The sequence below is a fragment of the Cyprinus carpio genome, chromosome B17, assembly GCF_018340385.1.
Source record: "Cyprinus carpio isolate SPL01 chromosome B17, ASM1834038v1, whole genome shotgun sequence".
NCBI lineage: Eukaryota > Metazoa > Chordata > Actinopteri > Cypriniformes > Cyprinidae > Cyprinus > Cyprinus carpio.
This window is the reverse complement of record NC_056613.1, coordinates 14,992,261-15,008,617: the sequence shown is the minus strand read 5'-3', so window position 1 is coordinate 15,008,617 and position 16,357 is coordinate 14,992,261. Positions and strand designations below refer to the sequence as shown.

Sequence of the window (16,357 nt, the reverse complement as noted above, 5' to 3'; positions counted from 1 at the left end):
AACAGTTAAAATGTGATGTATACGCGAGAACGAATAAGTAGCCTATATAACATCGCCAGAAAGGATCTGCATTTAATGCAAACGCTACAAATTATAATATAGTATTATCAATTAATGTTATACCTAAGCTTTGTGCTGTAGCTTCATGTGTATTAAAAGCCATACATTTCCGATACAGGAAGTAGTACCTGTTTTTTTTTTTGTGGCTACCTTTTAGTCCCTTTTGTTTTTCCCCCTGCGGTATGAAAACAAATTGAGGACGCATGGATATGTTGAAACAGCACTCTACAATTATCAAAAAAAAAAAAAAAAAAAAAAATTGATTGAGGTTATGTGGTCTGTTTTCTTGGTAGGAGTTTGCTGGGGGAAATGAAAGCCATTGTTGACTGGGCATGAACATTGGTGGATCTTGTGTATCCTTACGCACTGGAACAGGCGCTAAGAACTGCTCAGTGATTGGCTGCGCGGTTAATACTTATGCTGCTGTGGTTGGCTGCAGTCTCTAAAAAGGTTCAAGCTATTTTTTTACAGCTTAGTGCCTGTGGCTCCGTAATTAATTGTAGCTAGCTGTCTCATATCGACGTGTTTTTAAGGAACATGAAATAGTTGTTGTGTTTTTTAATTAGAGGAGTTGCCAGAGCAAGAGATTTGAAGTCAAACTGCTGCTGCTGCTGCTGCTGCTGGTTGTTGCTACTATATCTTACTTGTGATGTTGGATATGGGAGAAAGGAAAGAAGTCAAAATGATTCCTAAATCATCGTTCAGTATAAACAGTCTGGTTCCCGAAGCCGTGCAAAACGACAACCACCACCACCACCACCACCAACACCACAGAGCGGTGCATGAAGAAGAGGAGAAGACTCCTTTACCTGTCCAAGCACAGGAGCAAAAGCCGGAGAACACTTGCGCTAAAAGTGACAATTCATCCCACGACTCCTCGTGCACCGACGAGAAGGACAAGCAGGAAGAGAAACGGGACTCGAAGGAGGGCGAAGGAGGCAAAGAAGGCGACAAGAAAAACGGCAAGTACGAGAAACCACCTTTTAGCTACAACGCTTTGATTATGATGGCTATTCGGCAGAGTCCGGAGAAGCGGTTAACCCTTAACGGCATTTACGAGTTCATTATGAAAAATTTCCCATATTACCGGGAGAACAAGCAGGGATGGCAGAATTCCATCAGACACAACCTGAGTTTGAACAAATGTTTTGTCAAAGTGCCCCGGCACTACGATGACCCCGGGAAGGGGAACTACTGGATGCTTGACCCCTCCAGCGACGACGTGTTCATTGGCGGCACGACGGGCAAACTTCGGCGGAGATCGACCACTTCTAGGGCAAAGCTGGCGTTTAAAAGGGGCGCAAGGCTTACTTCCACCGGACTGACATTTATGGATAGAGCTGGCTCTTTATATTGGCCAATGTCGCCGTTCCTCTCGCTCCACCATCCGAGGGCGAGCAGCGCGTTGAGTTACAACGGCACGTCGTCGGCTTACCCTAGTCACCCAATGTCCTATAGCACAATGTTGACTCAAAACAGTTTGGGGAACAATCACTCTTTCCCTGCCTCCAATGGCTTGACTGTTGACAGACTCGTGAATGGAGAGATTCCGTACGCCACACACCACCTCACAGCGGCCGCTTTGGCCGCCTCAGTGCCATGTGGGCTCTCCGTTCCCTGCTCCGGGACGTACTCTTTGAATCCGTGTTCAGTGAACCTACTGGCTGGCCAGACCAGTTACTTCTTCCCCCACGTCCCTCACCCATCCATGACCTCCCAGAGCAGCACGTCCATGAGCTCCAGGGCCGTCTCTTCCTCCTCCCCGCAAACGGCCTCCTCTCTCCAGTGTGACTCCTTAAGGCCTTCCCTAACTAGTTTTTCCTCCGGACTTTCCAGCGGACTTTCTGACTACTTCACACATCAGAATCAAGGGTCAACTGCAAATCCACTTATACACTAACTAGCATCCACAGGATCAGACTGTAAGTGAACATTTTACACCAATTTACACTGTAATATATATAAATGAAAAAATTAAGGAGAATGAACGGACAATGCAAGCCCGAATTCCAGGTATTTTGTATTATTATTATTATTATTATTATTCTGCATTTATTTCTGACTGTATACAAACGTCAAGTGTCGCGGAACTGTTTATTATTCCACTGTCAGCAACGTGCAATGTGACCAGAGTAAAAAAAAAAAAAAAAAATTTAAATATCCAATAATATAGGTTTTTTTTTTTTTTTGGTTTTTGTTTTTGGGAAAGACAGTATGATTACTTTAGAATGTTTATTTAAATAGTGGTTGCAGTTTTGTCTAATTTTAAATGTTAAAATAGCTAATACCTTAAAGAATAACATCCAGTCATCATGTTTGCAGTATTATCACGTCATGAGCACTGGTGGGGTGAGATTTTTCAAAAATTAACACAAAGTTTTATTTTCATTTTTAAATAAATGTTCTATAAGTGCACAATGCCCGTTCAAATCCGTGGCTCCTTGTTGTTTTGTTTCTTTTAATAATACAGACTGAATAATGCATCTGTAGTGCATTTTATGCATATATTAACAATACAGTTTCTTTGTAGACCAAAGAATGGGTATCAATCAACAAAATATAGTTTTTTTTCAGTATTCATAACTTTACAGACAGTTCTGAAGGAGACAGACGTAATGAATGCTTTTAGATTGTGTTTGCAAATACACTGTATGTGGTCACCACCATGCAGGTCACATTCTTTTTGTAATTAGTGAAATGTCAATACCTGTTGTAATTATAGGTTAACTTTGCGAACGTGTAACCCGTGTTGAGTAAATGCCTCATAAAATATTGAGTGATTGTTTATGTCGTCTTTAAATTCCATGGTTGTGATTTTGTGGTCTTATGCCCCGTGTTTGTCGCTTAAAATGTTAACCGAACAAAATAAAAAAAAAGTAGGTTAAGTACATTTATTACGAAGATTTTGTCTTTTTTGAAGAGCTAGCATTTATAGTAGCTGTCTGACAAGATATTGATTAGGATAGTGTGTTTAATAAAACATTTAAGCGACAGTTTGCGGGTGTAGCCTACCTGAAGGCCCCGGCCTGCAATGTGTTACAAACCTAAACCTGCATATTTATTTTAGGAAAGGGGGACGAAAGAATTACACACACACAAAACATTTTGGGATGTTTTACTCTTTTAGCGATACGAAAAAAAAACAAAAAAACAATGGCAGTCGATATAGACTATAATATTACGATCGTAGGCCTAACAAACCTAAATTATGTGCCTGAACATCAAATTCTTCCATTTCTTTGGGTTACTTTACTCTATTTTGTTCTGAAATATTTGTTAATAAATATTTTACTGTAGCTTATTACACATTTATTACAAGCGTCTCCTGGTTGTAGAGGCCATACAAAGCAATGCATAACACCCATAATGACTGTCAGCTCTTGTTTTTCAGCCAACAATAGCGTCATTAGTTGCAATAGTACAGAGCAACATCTTAGCTTTCAACACTTGAAGTCCAGTAATTTGTTCATGTTTTTTAAAAGAGACATTGTGCTAAATGTGCCCAACCGTAATGCAATAACCTCTGTGCTTTATACAATAGACCGGTGGAACTCAATATCTCCTCGCAAGATGTTATCGCTCAAATGTTAAACGGGGTGACCAATCAAAAACAAAAGCAAAAAAGGAGAGGTTAAATTTAGAAGCGTAATACATATTATTTTCTTAGTAGAAATGCAAAAAAAAAAAAAAAAAAAAAAAAAAAAAAAAAAAAAAACTGGGATGCAAAATCCTTTTATTTTAGCCCGAATATTGGTGCATATATTAATACAGTTGCAAAATAATTATGAGGATTTAAGTGTAATATTTATACAAAATGTTTCCGCTGAAATTCCATTTTAATGTTTTCAGTTTTAATTATTTATATGTTCACACTTTTATTCAGCATCTGTCTGAAGACATACACCTTGAAATAATTACAAAGAGAGTAGGCTAAAGCAGAGCTTGCATGTGGTGGATGTTAAATGATGGTAGCATCACGAACAAAGCATTCTTAGTTGGAAGCAGTGATAGCAAAATTATGATCTTTGGGCAGTGATTGTTTGCTCGGAGTTTATTTAATTGGTTTGCATCTGCTTCCGGTCAGCAGAGTTTTCAACCCACAAAGATTTACAACCTACTCTACTTGAAGCACAAACGAGGCCTAGAATCGCACCAGTAATTGAAATCTGCAAGGGAATAATTTTCGGCTCGAAGCTATGGACCCTAGTTAAGACGAATCTCTTTTACTGAATTGTACAAACGTTTATGCAGACTTAATGAAGCGATGCACTTGAAATAATAGTTATTTTTCCTTTGTGTCTTTTGACAAGGTCTTGTAAGCAGGGTTTAGTCACAGGCTACACAAAAGGCGTGGTTTCTGCTTATTACCCCGAGGCACAGAGAGACTGTGGGGGGAACTGGGGACAGCACGCAAGCACATCAGCATCCTAATACCGCAGTATCCTGCTAAAAATAAAGTATTAAACAAAATAGTAAATATAAAACAACACGTACCTATAATATTTTCCCTAATGCACGTGGTTTCGCATATAAATTATACAAGAAATAATTGAGTCACTGACCGAATATATAGCATTTTGACATGCTCATAAAATGACACGGAAATAATTATTTGAGCTCTATGACTAAAACGCCAATGCAGAAGTTCTACCTGTGCATTCAACTAGGCTATTCCAATACACTGTCAAATCTGTTATGAATATTGCGACAGCTTGTGCTTAAATATTCCGTTCTGCCATTTGCACACGAAATTACTATTTAAAAAAAAAAAATCCTTCCTTGGCGCCTTTGATAGTTTAATTTTGCTGCTTGGTATCAGTTGTCATATAAAATGTCTCTATACAACCCTATGATGATATAACTCAGAGTTTTAATGATTATTCCCTTTCATCAATTCACAGATAATGGTGTGTGGTAAAACGAAGCTTTAACGAAGCTGATCCAACTCTGAAGCATTAAAATACTTGTAAAATGCAAAGGACGTTTCCTCTCTTCAAGTAATACGAGCCAGGCAGAGTGAGGGCGCTAGAATGACGCAGAACTGTAGTGACATTTACTTCATATCTTTGCAAAATACATGGCCTCTCGTAAACTTAGTTTTCCCTGTAAAGACGAACTGTAATATCATTTACAAGCTGTGAAAAAAACCCATAAGATTATACAGAAATTTGTCAGCCTTCTAATATTTTAAAAATTATATGCACAAAACACAAATAAGCTGTGGAATGTTTAACCACTATTATTATTATTATTATTAAATCGATAAATCAGTAACATAAAAAACAATCAATTTAACAAATTATTATTATTATAAAATCATATGTGCATAAATAAATAAATAAAAATCACACTGTTGTCAGAACAGTGAGTACAAATGTAGGTTATCGTGTCATATACAGCTACATGATTTTTTTTTTCACACACAAAAAAGACTTTTCCTTTAGCAATATAAAACTAGATTTACTTTGCTATTAGACCAAGTAGGCTAATCTTCTTTGTCTTTGACTCAACATGCTATTTTGGAAGAGGGTTTGTGGCATATATTGTAGTAAAATATTTGCTTAGTGAAAGAAAACATTCGACAGATCGTGAATAATCGTTTTAATGAGTGTGTGTAAAGCTCCCGACTTAGTGAAGTGAGCTGTCGAGTTAAACAACTTGTATCATGATGAAATTATATTGTTTAAAATCAAATGTATTTCTTCTAATTCATGGTCTCTTTGGAATTCTGTATAAAAATTCTAGTTATTCCAGATACTTAAAGTGATGATGATCCTGGTGTTTTAAAGGCGTGTAGCTTTTATGACAAGCAGATAATAAAGAAGCTTTTCATATCAAGCAGAGACAATTTCGCAAATTAAAAGAGCCTACATATTTTTATACTTCTTTTGAAAAAAATTCTCTAATTATTATTAGTTAAAATACAACATTCAAGCTAATTATCCAATTTTATCTGTTATAATATTATCAGACTGGGGCTTTTTGTGTCTTGTGGCGAAAAATTGCTATTCTCTTGCAAATACGCTAAGAAGGCTAGAAGGGTTACAATCAGAAGAACAGTATCACTCATTTAAATCCTTGAATGTTTTTGGTCTAAAGTGTAGTCTTGCTTTACTACGGTTTTAACCACAATGGAGGGGCAAGTCTCCACTGAGAGACTATTTGGGGTTGTCTGGACGTTAACCCCAATGGAATAAGCAGCCAAAAATAAGTAAGGTGCATCATATTTAGTCTGAGTAAAAATTAAAAAAAAAAAAAGTCAAGTTGTGAAATGATTCATTTTAATTATTTAATGTTTAAAAAAAGTTTTATTTCTAAAGTTGCGCTCTGCGTCCCTTGGCCTGTGCGTGCACCCCAGTTCTCCGTTATTTCTACCTTTATTTCTCCCCACTCTTGTCTCTCTGTCTATCTCTTATCTTAGATTACGCGTGCTAGTTAACATGAAATCATTTCTCAATAAAAGATTATACATTAATAATTTTGCCAATATTTTCTTGCGCAATAGTCGATTGCTGTCTCAGTTGATCAGAAATAGCCTATTGTGAATTCACAATGTCAAAATAGTAGTAAAACGGGGGAAATAAAAGCTTTCAATAGAAGTATGCGCGGTCATTTCACCGCATTGTCTTTAACTATAGCGGTGTAGACATCTTTTGGTGACTAATAATTCCTTGTCTGTTAAGATACAATATGTATGTATGTATGTATGTATGTATGTATGTATGTATGTATGTATGTATTTATTTATTTATTTATTTATTTATTTATTTATTTATTTATTTATTTATTTATTTTTAATGAATTTATTTATTTATTTTTCTCACATATTTACTGGTATTGCAAAAATGTTAAAACGCCAAAGGCATATAGCTACTATCAAATGTTTCGTATATTATGTAGTTTTGACGCTGCTGCTGTTTTGCGCTTACATTTTCCCTCGGGGAATATGTCTGTCTGTCTGTCTGTCTGTCTGTCTGTCTGTCTGTCTATCTATCTATCTATCTATCTATATATGTTTTTTTCTGTCTATCTTTCTATCTATCTGTCTATCTATCTATCTATCTATATCAACCGAATTATTTTACTATTAGTTGTGATGGTCTGCGCTTTAATATCGTTTGTTCTTTCTTTTAACAGACCTCAAAGCCATTTTTGGATAGTTGTGTGACACATAAAAGACATGCGCTAAAGCAATATGTTTAGTCTGGTGTATTTAGTCTCAAGAAGGAAACACCACCTGGGATGCATGATGTAATAACATTCATTCAGGCAAATGAACAACAACTATATATATTAAAAAATATATATACATATATATTATTATTATTACTTTAATTATTAGACCAATGTTATTTTGCCACTATGGTTCTGTCAGTTTTATTATTTATTAAGTAGGCTAAACAAAAGTTTTCTTTAGGTTTAAACGTTACCAACAGGTGCCAAAATTCTTCTTGTTACCTGACATCACTCCTTCAGTTGTAAAGCACTATCTATCAAAAGCAGCCTCGAGACAATGCGTGGAATCACAGCCTCCGTGCTATCAAATTGCAAACTCCCAGTGCGGGTTGGGTGTCCGAAACGGAACCAACAGGCTTACAAAAAGGACTGCTGATTGTAATGAATTCCCACTCGCGCCTCTGAAACGACTGATGGATTAATGCAACAAGCTCTTATTGTGATGTCACATCGGTGTGAGCTTCTTGTCAAATGAGACATTATTCTCAAAGATCTGTGCTATTTTTTTCCCCTCTCTCTGTGAACATATAGGCTAGTCCTATTAGGCTATATGTGTGTCACAGCGTTATGTTGTTGGGTAAATGCTGTTTACTTTAATGCCGCACTAACCTTCATAGTCAAACATTTTTGTAGGCAAAATTATATAGGCCAATATTTTTATTTTATTTTATTATAATTTAGAGATTTCACAAGCGTCCCTGATTGTGTAAACACATAGACCCATGGGGTTTAATGAAGCCATTGTAACAAATTGGTCTACTGAATCATATAGTGCCAGTTTCTATTTAATTATTCTAAAACCTAATGAAATTGTGGGAAATACAGAGTAACAACAAAACGAATATAGTTAAAGTAGAAATAGCTAATGGCGATACACTGCTGGACAATAATAATAAAAAAAGCAAAACAACAACAACAAAATAAATAAATAACAAAGCAACAACAACAATAATAATAATTATAATGTTAATAGCCTAATAATATGAATGCACTGGTAGATCGCCTTAAGGATTTTCAATCCATCTTCAAATAAACTAAAATTGGGTCTGACAAAAGCAATAAAAATATTAGAAAGAAAGAAAGAAAGAAGAAAGAAAGAAAGAAAGAAAGAAAGAAAGAAGATTCGTTCGCTGTCAGTTTCGAGCACAGATGCATCTATTGATTCTTTAGACTTCCGCCCTTGCTGGTGGACAACACGCCATAGTGTCTTGAAAGACTAAATCTGACCGCAAAATCTATATCTATACGTATCACAAAAATGTTTATTATTTTTAAAACCAACATTTAGGCTGTTTTTGTAGACAAACACTGAAGATGTTATGCTGGTTATTCAGTGGAGGCGGAGGAGGCCCAGAGGAGGATGGGCCTGGACTTTAAGACGGTCCCATCATAAACACGCGATAAAGCCACAAAGCCGTGTCTTGCCTCAGTGTTTACAGACAACGTTGACTATTTCAGTCGATCTAATCCTATACTTTTTTTTTTTTTTTTTTTTTTTTTGGACGAACTAATTCGACCGGTTCCTTGAGGAGAGAATGAAGATATTTTCTCTATTCCGTCTTTTGGGGTGAGGCAGGTTGTCTGTCAGTGAGGTATAGGCGACAGTCTGTCTACAAGCCGTAAGCTGATCTGCAGAGTGCTAGAGAAAAACGGGCAAGATTCCTGGCCTGCAAGCCGAGATATTGATCTACCTCAGCCACCTAAACAAAGCCTCACCTGTTTCCCTTGTCCATACTTTATTTTATGCAGTCTAATGCTTGTTTTGTTTGACATTTCTTTTATTTCCATGGATCCGAACTTTGATACACTTTTGGGAGGACTACATAAACACTGTGTTGTACCTGAACATCCAGATCTCACCAGCAGCGTTAGAGACCACCCTTCTCTCCCGGTGCAGAAAATTGCTCCCCGTTGTCTTAACAGTTAGGCATGAAAATAAAAGTTTTCATTCAGCGGCGCAGTGTCCAATAACATCCAACGTGAGATAAAACTAATTACTCCATTATGCCCCTAGAGTTAATGTTTCATAAATTGGATCCAGTAAAAGCTCCTTTATTATTTATCAGGCTTTGCTTTGGGCTGCTTGTTAAACATATCAAGATTACTTTCTGATCTTGTACAACTGTTCGTCTGCAATGGTGTCGCACAGATTCATTCATACAGCCCTGCGCCCACCTCCTTTATCAGTATGCCTTGAACACGGCGCTGCTGACAGACAGCCAACTTAACCAGAGAGGAAAACGGTGCCTCAGCTAATTTAATTCCTTTGTTAATTTCGGATGCAAATGCATGCGGATTTGTTAGAGCCATAATAATTTACAAAATGCACGAGCGAGAATTTTTCATCAGATTTCATTTGAACAGCTTATTCGCAAATATAAATCGGAACAAACAGGTGCCAGACCCTTGTGGCACGCGACGCATGCTTTGACATCTTATGTGATGGTGAAGAAAAATTAACATTTTGCGTCACACCAATTACAGAGTGAATAATAAACATACAGTATATTGTCCTTTCTGGTTGTGTTTAATGTAAAATCATAAAGAGTTTACTTATTCGTGAAATTACAAAAGTTACGCAGATGCTCTCTTTGTTTATTTTTCTTTTCCTTATCGATTTCATGTTAAAACATTACATTTTACCATTAAGCAAACATGTAAACACAAAGTTAGCAAACTAGCCCGCTATGTTTTTGCACTTGCTGTCCTTTATCTTAAGTAAATGGTGGCATATGAGATCCTGATTGAATTCTATGCAAAATGTGGGGGCTGTAACATTGCTCTCGATGATCATCCTTACACCTGTGAAATACAATGAATGGACAATACTCTAAATGGTGGCTGTGGCATCATTCCAAAGATAGCAGATAGATGTGGGTCATCTGTGCCCATCGAGTATCTCATCAGTGCATCGCTTTCTGAAGAGGGAACACTTTTTATACTGATAAAAAAGAAGACTTTGGCTGCTCAACAAACAAGGCAAACTTCTCTATTGCTAGCCAGCAGGAGATTGTGTACAGAAAGATGTGTTAAGATGTCTGATTGCTTGAGGATGTTACAGAGACAGGCCCAAAGGATTTGGGTACAAGGACTTGAGATGAGATTGCAAACCAATGGTGCTCTAATTTGTGGGGCATTGTTGACTGAGATCAAGGGGGAATTCCGCAGGACAGCTTGGAAGGAAAGATGCAGAGATCTGAGGGTGCATGTGTGTCTATATAGGGTAGCTAGCTGAGCACACAGGGCCACCAACTACAAACTGGGGGTCTGTGGGTTTGATTCCCCAGTGGGGCACCAAAGAGAATGAATGGGCAACAGAAGGGTCCTAGTGTATAGTACTGCCGTTGTGCACCTGAGCAAAGCACTTAACCCCAAGTTGAGTGCTGCATCATGTTACTCTGGTCCCCTTAACCCCTCCTCCATCCAGGGCACTGCCGCAAAAGAGAAACTGTTCTCTAAGAGTTTTCCCAGGTTAAATAAAGGTATAAGGGGGGAAATGGGAGTATTGATATTGTGAGAAAATCTGGCTGTTTGCTTTGAGGTGCAGGAGATATTCTTTTGAAGAAAGAATAATGGCAGTGTAACACTGAGTAAATAAGAATGTGTGCTTTTTCCGAAGTTGAACTTTACTCAGTGTACAAGTAAACTGAATCGTGACATATTCAGTTTGAAGTTTTATATAAATTAGGTTGTCCAAATGAGAGCGCATGAGTTTGAGATTTAGAGGCTGGGAGGAAATAAGGGTGTTTGAGGTGCCTCCTATTGACCTCAACTCTGTCCCTCTGATGCTCTGTGCACAAGCCCGTGACTCGTTGAATAGTTTTCACTATTCATCCTCATCAGAGTGACTGCACTTCAAGGAGGACCAGAAGAAGGGAGGGAGACAAAAAAAAGAGAGATTAAGTCACACATATTATTTGGACGTGACTATTATGAAGATGTCAAGAGTGGCATATGGTCATCGACACTGGACACAAATCTGGATTTCAGTATTAGAAAGTAAATCATAGTACTGAATAAAAATGAAATTTCTACAGTATATAACTAGCCATTAATTATCTTTAAGCTATGAAAACTTGCACAAGCTCATTCAGTGATATGTATAAATATTATATACTGGTTATGGAGATATATTTAAAGTGTGCCTTGTGTCATTTTGAAATAGTGAAGGATATAACTTTATTTGAATTAGCATCAGGTTAAACATTTTTGGTATCCTTGGCAGAAAATTATTGCACATCACCAGGAGTCATTATCATCAGTAAAATACTAAATTATATGATCATAATTCAGCAGTGCAGAAAAACACTGCATTATTTGGAAATAAATATTATTACTAGCTTAAGGTTCACAGAGTAATTTTATAATACAAAGCAGACCTTTGAAAGGTTATTTGTTGCTTACCGACAGAAAACAAATTTTACAACAAAATAGTAAAAAGAAAAGCAAGTGATTAAATGCCCTTTTATTTATTTTAGTTAAAGAAGAATGGCAAAATAGAATTAAAGTCATAAACCTCTTGAATAATTAAAGTATATAACTTCTTTGATTTATCCATCAATCCAACGATCATGTGACTGATTTTTTTTTATGTCTGTATGATTCTACATCAACTTATTGCATTATATCTGCTATTAAGAATATAACTTGGATGTCCTATATATATATAATGTCCTATTAATTTCTGATCAAAGTATTTTGTGTATTTAATAAATGCCCAATTTAATTTAAATTCTGTTTCAATTTGTCTATACTTTATTATCTTCATTTTAAATTGTACAGATGTTGAAGATGTTTTGCTGTGCTCACCCTGTTCCTACATTTGCTATTGTCAATATGCTCTCAGTATCATTTTAGTAGCGTATGTTTTTTTTTCTTTTTTTATCATAAGGTAAATTTAGCTATATTACTGTTATCTTGTCTTATGATGAATGATCTGGCATCTGTTAGTGTTACTGTGTCACCATTTCTTTTAGTGCCAAAGAGGCAGGGGGAGGGGGGATAGAGGGATGTGCATAAATTGAAAAGAGAAATAACAGTCTTAAATTTGTCATTGTCTTCCTCCTAGATGTCTGGCAGTGTGTGCTGCAGTAGCCTGAATCCACCCTGTGATGCGTTACTCACCCATGCTGAGAATGTTTACAGTTGTAATCAAGGTCCATGTAACTTGTTTGTGACATGTTTTGCCTTTATGTTTTAGAGGTGCTATACAATTTGCAAATAGTAGGGCATGAAGTCACAGTTTGATTAAATTGCTGTCAGTACAAAAAAGAAAGAAAAAGAAAACAGAAGCATTGTACAAAACCTAGACTGTTATTTTGCATCCCTTAATAGGAGTTTCAATTTTCTCCCTTTAGACAATCTTATTATTTAAATTAAACAGAAAAAAAGAAACCTTGGCATTGTACAACAATTTGCTTTGCATATGAAGAACTGTATATTTGCTATTATTTTACAAGCAATGTTTTGTGACATTTTGTTTGTTGTCAAGACAGTATTCCCCTGTTGCTAATGTTTTTGCTGTAAAGGAGGAAACATGCTGATCTACTGTGACCCAGTAAATTGTTACTTTGGGAGATAAAAACATATCTGTTGTCGTTGATTCCTTTGGGGAGAGAAGCCTTTGCATGAACACTGAAGCTTCTAGATTTCTGTATTTCCTGAAATGTTACCCAACATTTGGCCAGTTTGCTGACAGAAATGAGACTGATGCCTAAATAATATCAAATTTGTGCGTGTTTGTGTTTGCCAGCTTGCAAATGTAAGGAAACCTAGAACAAAGGTCTCCAGACACACACACACACACAAGGAATGCAATGGATCAGTGTCACAGCAGCTATTTTAATTGAGATCTCATGCATTTATTTAAATAAAAAGTTTATTAAGCCATGGCACATTTCCGCCATGTGATATGAGAGGTTTAAGATTGCACACTTTCAACACCCAAAGGTTTCACTCACTGTAGACATTACAGGTCTCCAGAGATATCATCTTGAGGGTGTCTTTTATTGTCTACAGTTTTGAAAGTAAACAACACGTCTCACTGAAAGACAACTTATACATCATGGAGGAGATAATGAGGGTTTGTGTTGCTTTCTTAGGTGAGAAAACATCATAATGGAAAAGTGTGAAAAAACAGTTATGTCTCAGAATGTAATATATATATATATATATATATATATATATATATATATATATATATATATATATATATATATATATATATATACACTATAGTAAATACATCTGGTCTAGTTGTATATTATTGTAAATAACTACTATTTATTTATATATAAATTGTTAAGGTACAGTGTTACTGTGTTCATGTTGTATTGCAAACCCATTTTGCTACCATTGAAGAGGGATATGGCTAAGATTATGGTGGGACAGGGTTGGTTGTATGGTTAGGTTTATAGACAATATAATTATATAAAGCTACATAAATTTATTACATATGTAATAATAGGTATTTTTAAAATAGAAGTAAAATGTAAAAATCTGTATGTTCAAAATAAGTGCATTGTATCAAATGATGATCATTTAAATGAGAGAGGTGCAGTAGTTAAGACACTTAATAGCTATAAAGTGGGCCCATATATATATATATATATATATATATATATATATATATATATATATATATATATACATATATATATATATATATATTCTAAATATAAATTAAAAATACATTATATTACATATTTTACATGTACATTATTATTATTATTTCTACATTTATTTTCTCACCACAGTATATGATCCATCCAAATATAAAACCTTATTTCTGATGCATTGAACGGCCTTACAGATATGAATGCAAATGTGTACAGACAATAACAATAGAATGCCTTAACTTTCATTTCTTTAGTTAATAATAATAATAATAATGTTGTTATTATTATTATTATTATTTGTAACATTTATTTGTATAATATACATTGTGTTGAGACACATCTATCTATCTATCTATCTATCTATCTATCTATCTGTCTATCTATCTATCTATCTATCTATCAATCTATCTGTCTATCTATCTATCTATCTATCTATCTATCTATCATACACACACACACACACAAAACGGGAAGGCTACTAGAAAAGTTATTAAAGGTCCTTTCAAGATTTACTTTCACGAGTAATTAAAATAAATCAACAGTGTAACAAACGCTCTGGGGTGATTCTCTGAGTGAGGACACAATCGTGGATGGAGGTATCGGAAGGGAGCAGCTATGCCGTATGTGTTTGTTTTTTTCAGTCAATAAACAGTCGAAGTCATCATCACAAAGTTCGTCACAGAGACTCTCTACACGGAGGAGAAGAGCTCGAGCCCCAGTCACACAACGGCCTGCGCGCGGTCCTCTTCCCTCATGCAACAAATAACAAATCCCTCCTCGTACTCATGCTGCGAAGCTTTCTGATAATTTGAGAAAATAAAGAGATGCAGACGTTCATTCGGCCCTCTAGGTGGGCGGAACATGGAACACGGAACCCAAGCTGCCCTTGCCACCAATTTCACAGAGCAATTATCTAGTTGGATTCATGGGAGTTTACTAAACAAACGGCAGCCCCGCTGCGCCCCTCTCAGGCTGCGGCCCAGATCAATTCTGCATCACAAAGCACCATCGATGATCACACTGCCTACACTCTCAACACCTATATGTATCGATTATTTTTGTGTCTTAAAACAGGTGTCCATTTTATACATGTGTTACATCCATGCTATGCATCTTATTAGCCTTAATTACTCACCCGAACAGTTCTGCGTGCTGATCCGTGGCCATGTTGCTGTTGTTTATAGCAATTATGATTCATATTCTTTTGCCTTGCTTTTAAATAAACAGCACCAACAGTCTGTCATTCTCAGACCAGTCAATTGGACTTGTACGGCTATTAGGGCAGATATGGCTCCAGAGCTCAGAAAATCAATGCCACCGTGATTAGACCGATGACAGCAAATTCACAGTTTCAACCGAGTGTTCAGAAAGAGACGAGGTGTATGGCAAATAAGTCGCACTTGTCTGCACACAAAGGAAAAATCCCCCCCGTCTTTGTTTATAAGGTGTAAAAATCCGGAATGATTGCATGGTACTGAGGACATTCGGGCTGTTTTGTCGCCAGCTTTTTATGAAAAATATTTTTGACAGTTTTCAAAGCAATTGTATATCGAGTTGCTGAATAGGCCCACATTAACCGACAGGTTTGGTTTCATCGACCTCAGAGAACAAATACAGCAAAATAAAGACAGAACGAAGAAAGGAAAGAAGATTGCTATTTTACCTCGTGATAAAACAGAACGTTTATAAAAAAGACAAATGCGAGCGAAAAACTATTGTGAAAATACAGCGCTTTCTGGGTACGTCCCAATCGCCCATAGTGCCTTGCGAAGTGAACTGGCATTTGGTTCACCTGAATTCACCTTTGGTGCAGGCCTAGTTTCTATGCGCTGGGCCCGAGTGTTACAGTAGCCTATGCCATTGGGCGAATTCCAGTCGAAAATGAGCATCATGCCCTACTCACTTAAATGGGCATATCACTTTAAGTGAGTAGTACACTTAAGGGAGCACTTAAGGGTACACACCAAAACACACGTCACTACTCACCTACCTACTTACTTGTTTATTTATTAATTGTTTGTTTGTTGTTACTTATTTGTTTATTTATAAAATATTACCCTGATAACATAATAAATTCATGTTCAACTAGCCTTTTATAATGTAAACATCGAATTTTGCGTCATGATCTCTTTGCTACTTCCAGTTTATTTCAACGTGTGTAGGCTACTGTTTGTTTGTGCAGCGATTGATAAGGATTTTCGATAAATACAAAAATAATAATATCTATTGCAATTTTTTAATATTTGGGTTTTTTGTGTGCATATTTGTTAATATTAAAATTTTAAATTTTTTGTTTTTAGTGTTTTTTCGTCTAGAATTATGAATGTTTTTCAGGTGGTGCGACCGTGATTTATCTTAAAATCAATTTCCTTAACATGCTTACATTTTTTTTAAGTTCTCAATCATTTTTAGAAACAAAGTAGTTGCATTTATTTTTAGTTTTT

The 16,357-nt window shown here is 36.1% G+C and overlaps 1 protein-coding gene across 1 annotated transcript; it reads left to right on the top strand.

Moving 5' to 3' along the window:
• The first annotated feature begins 445 nt into the window (after nucleotides 1-445).
• LOC109047474 (forkhead box protein G1-like) lies at nucleotides 446-13,357 on the top strand. Its single transcript, XM_042742453.1, has 2 exons — nucleotides 446-1,982; nucleotides 12,365-13,357. Exon 1 carries the CDS (start codon nucleotides 710-712, stop codon nucleotides 1,958-1,960), a length of 1,251 nt encoding a protein of 416 aa, XP_042598387.1. The 5' UTR covers nucleotides 446-709; the 3' UTR covers nucleotides 1,961-1,982; nucleotides 12,365-13,357.
• Nucleotides 13,358-16,357: the final 3,000 nt, after the last annotated feature.

Coding starts and splice junctions, on each gene's coding strand:
- LOC109047474 (XM_042742453.1), top strand. CDS start 710: ATGTTGGATATGGGAGAAAGGAAAGAAGTCAAAATGATTCCTAAATCA.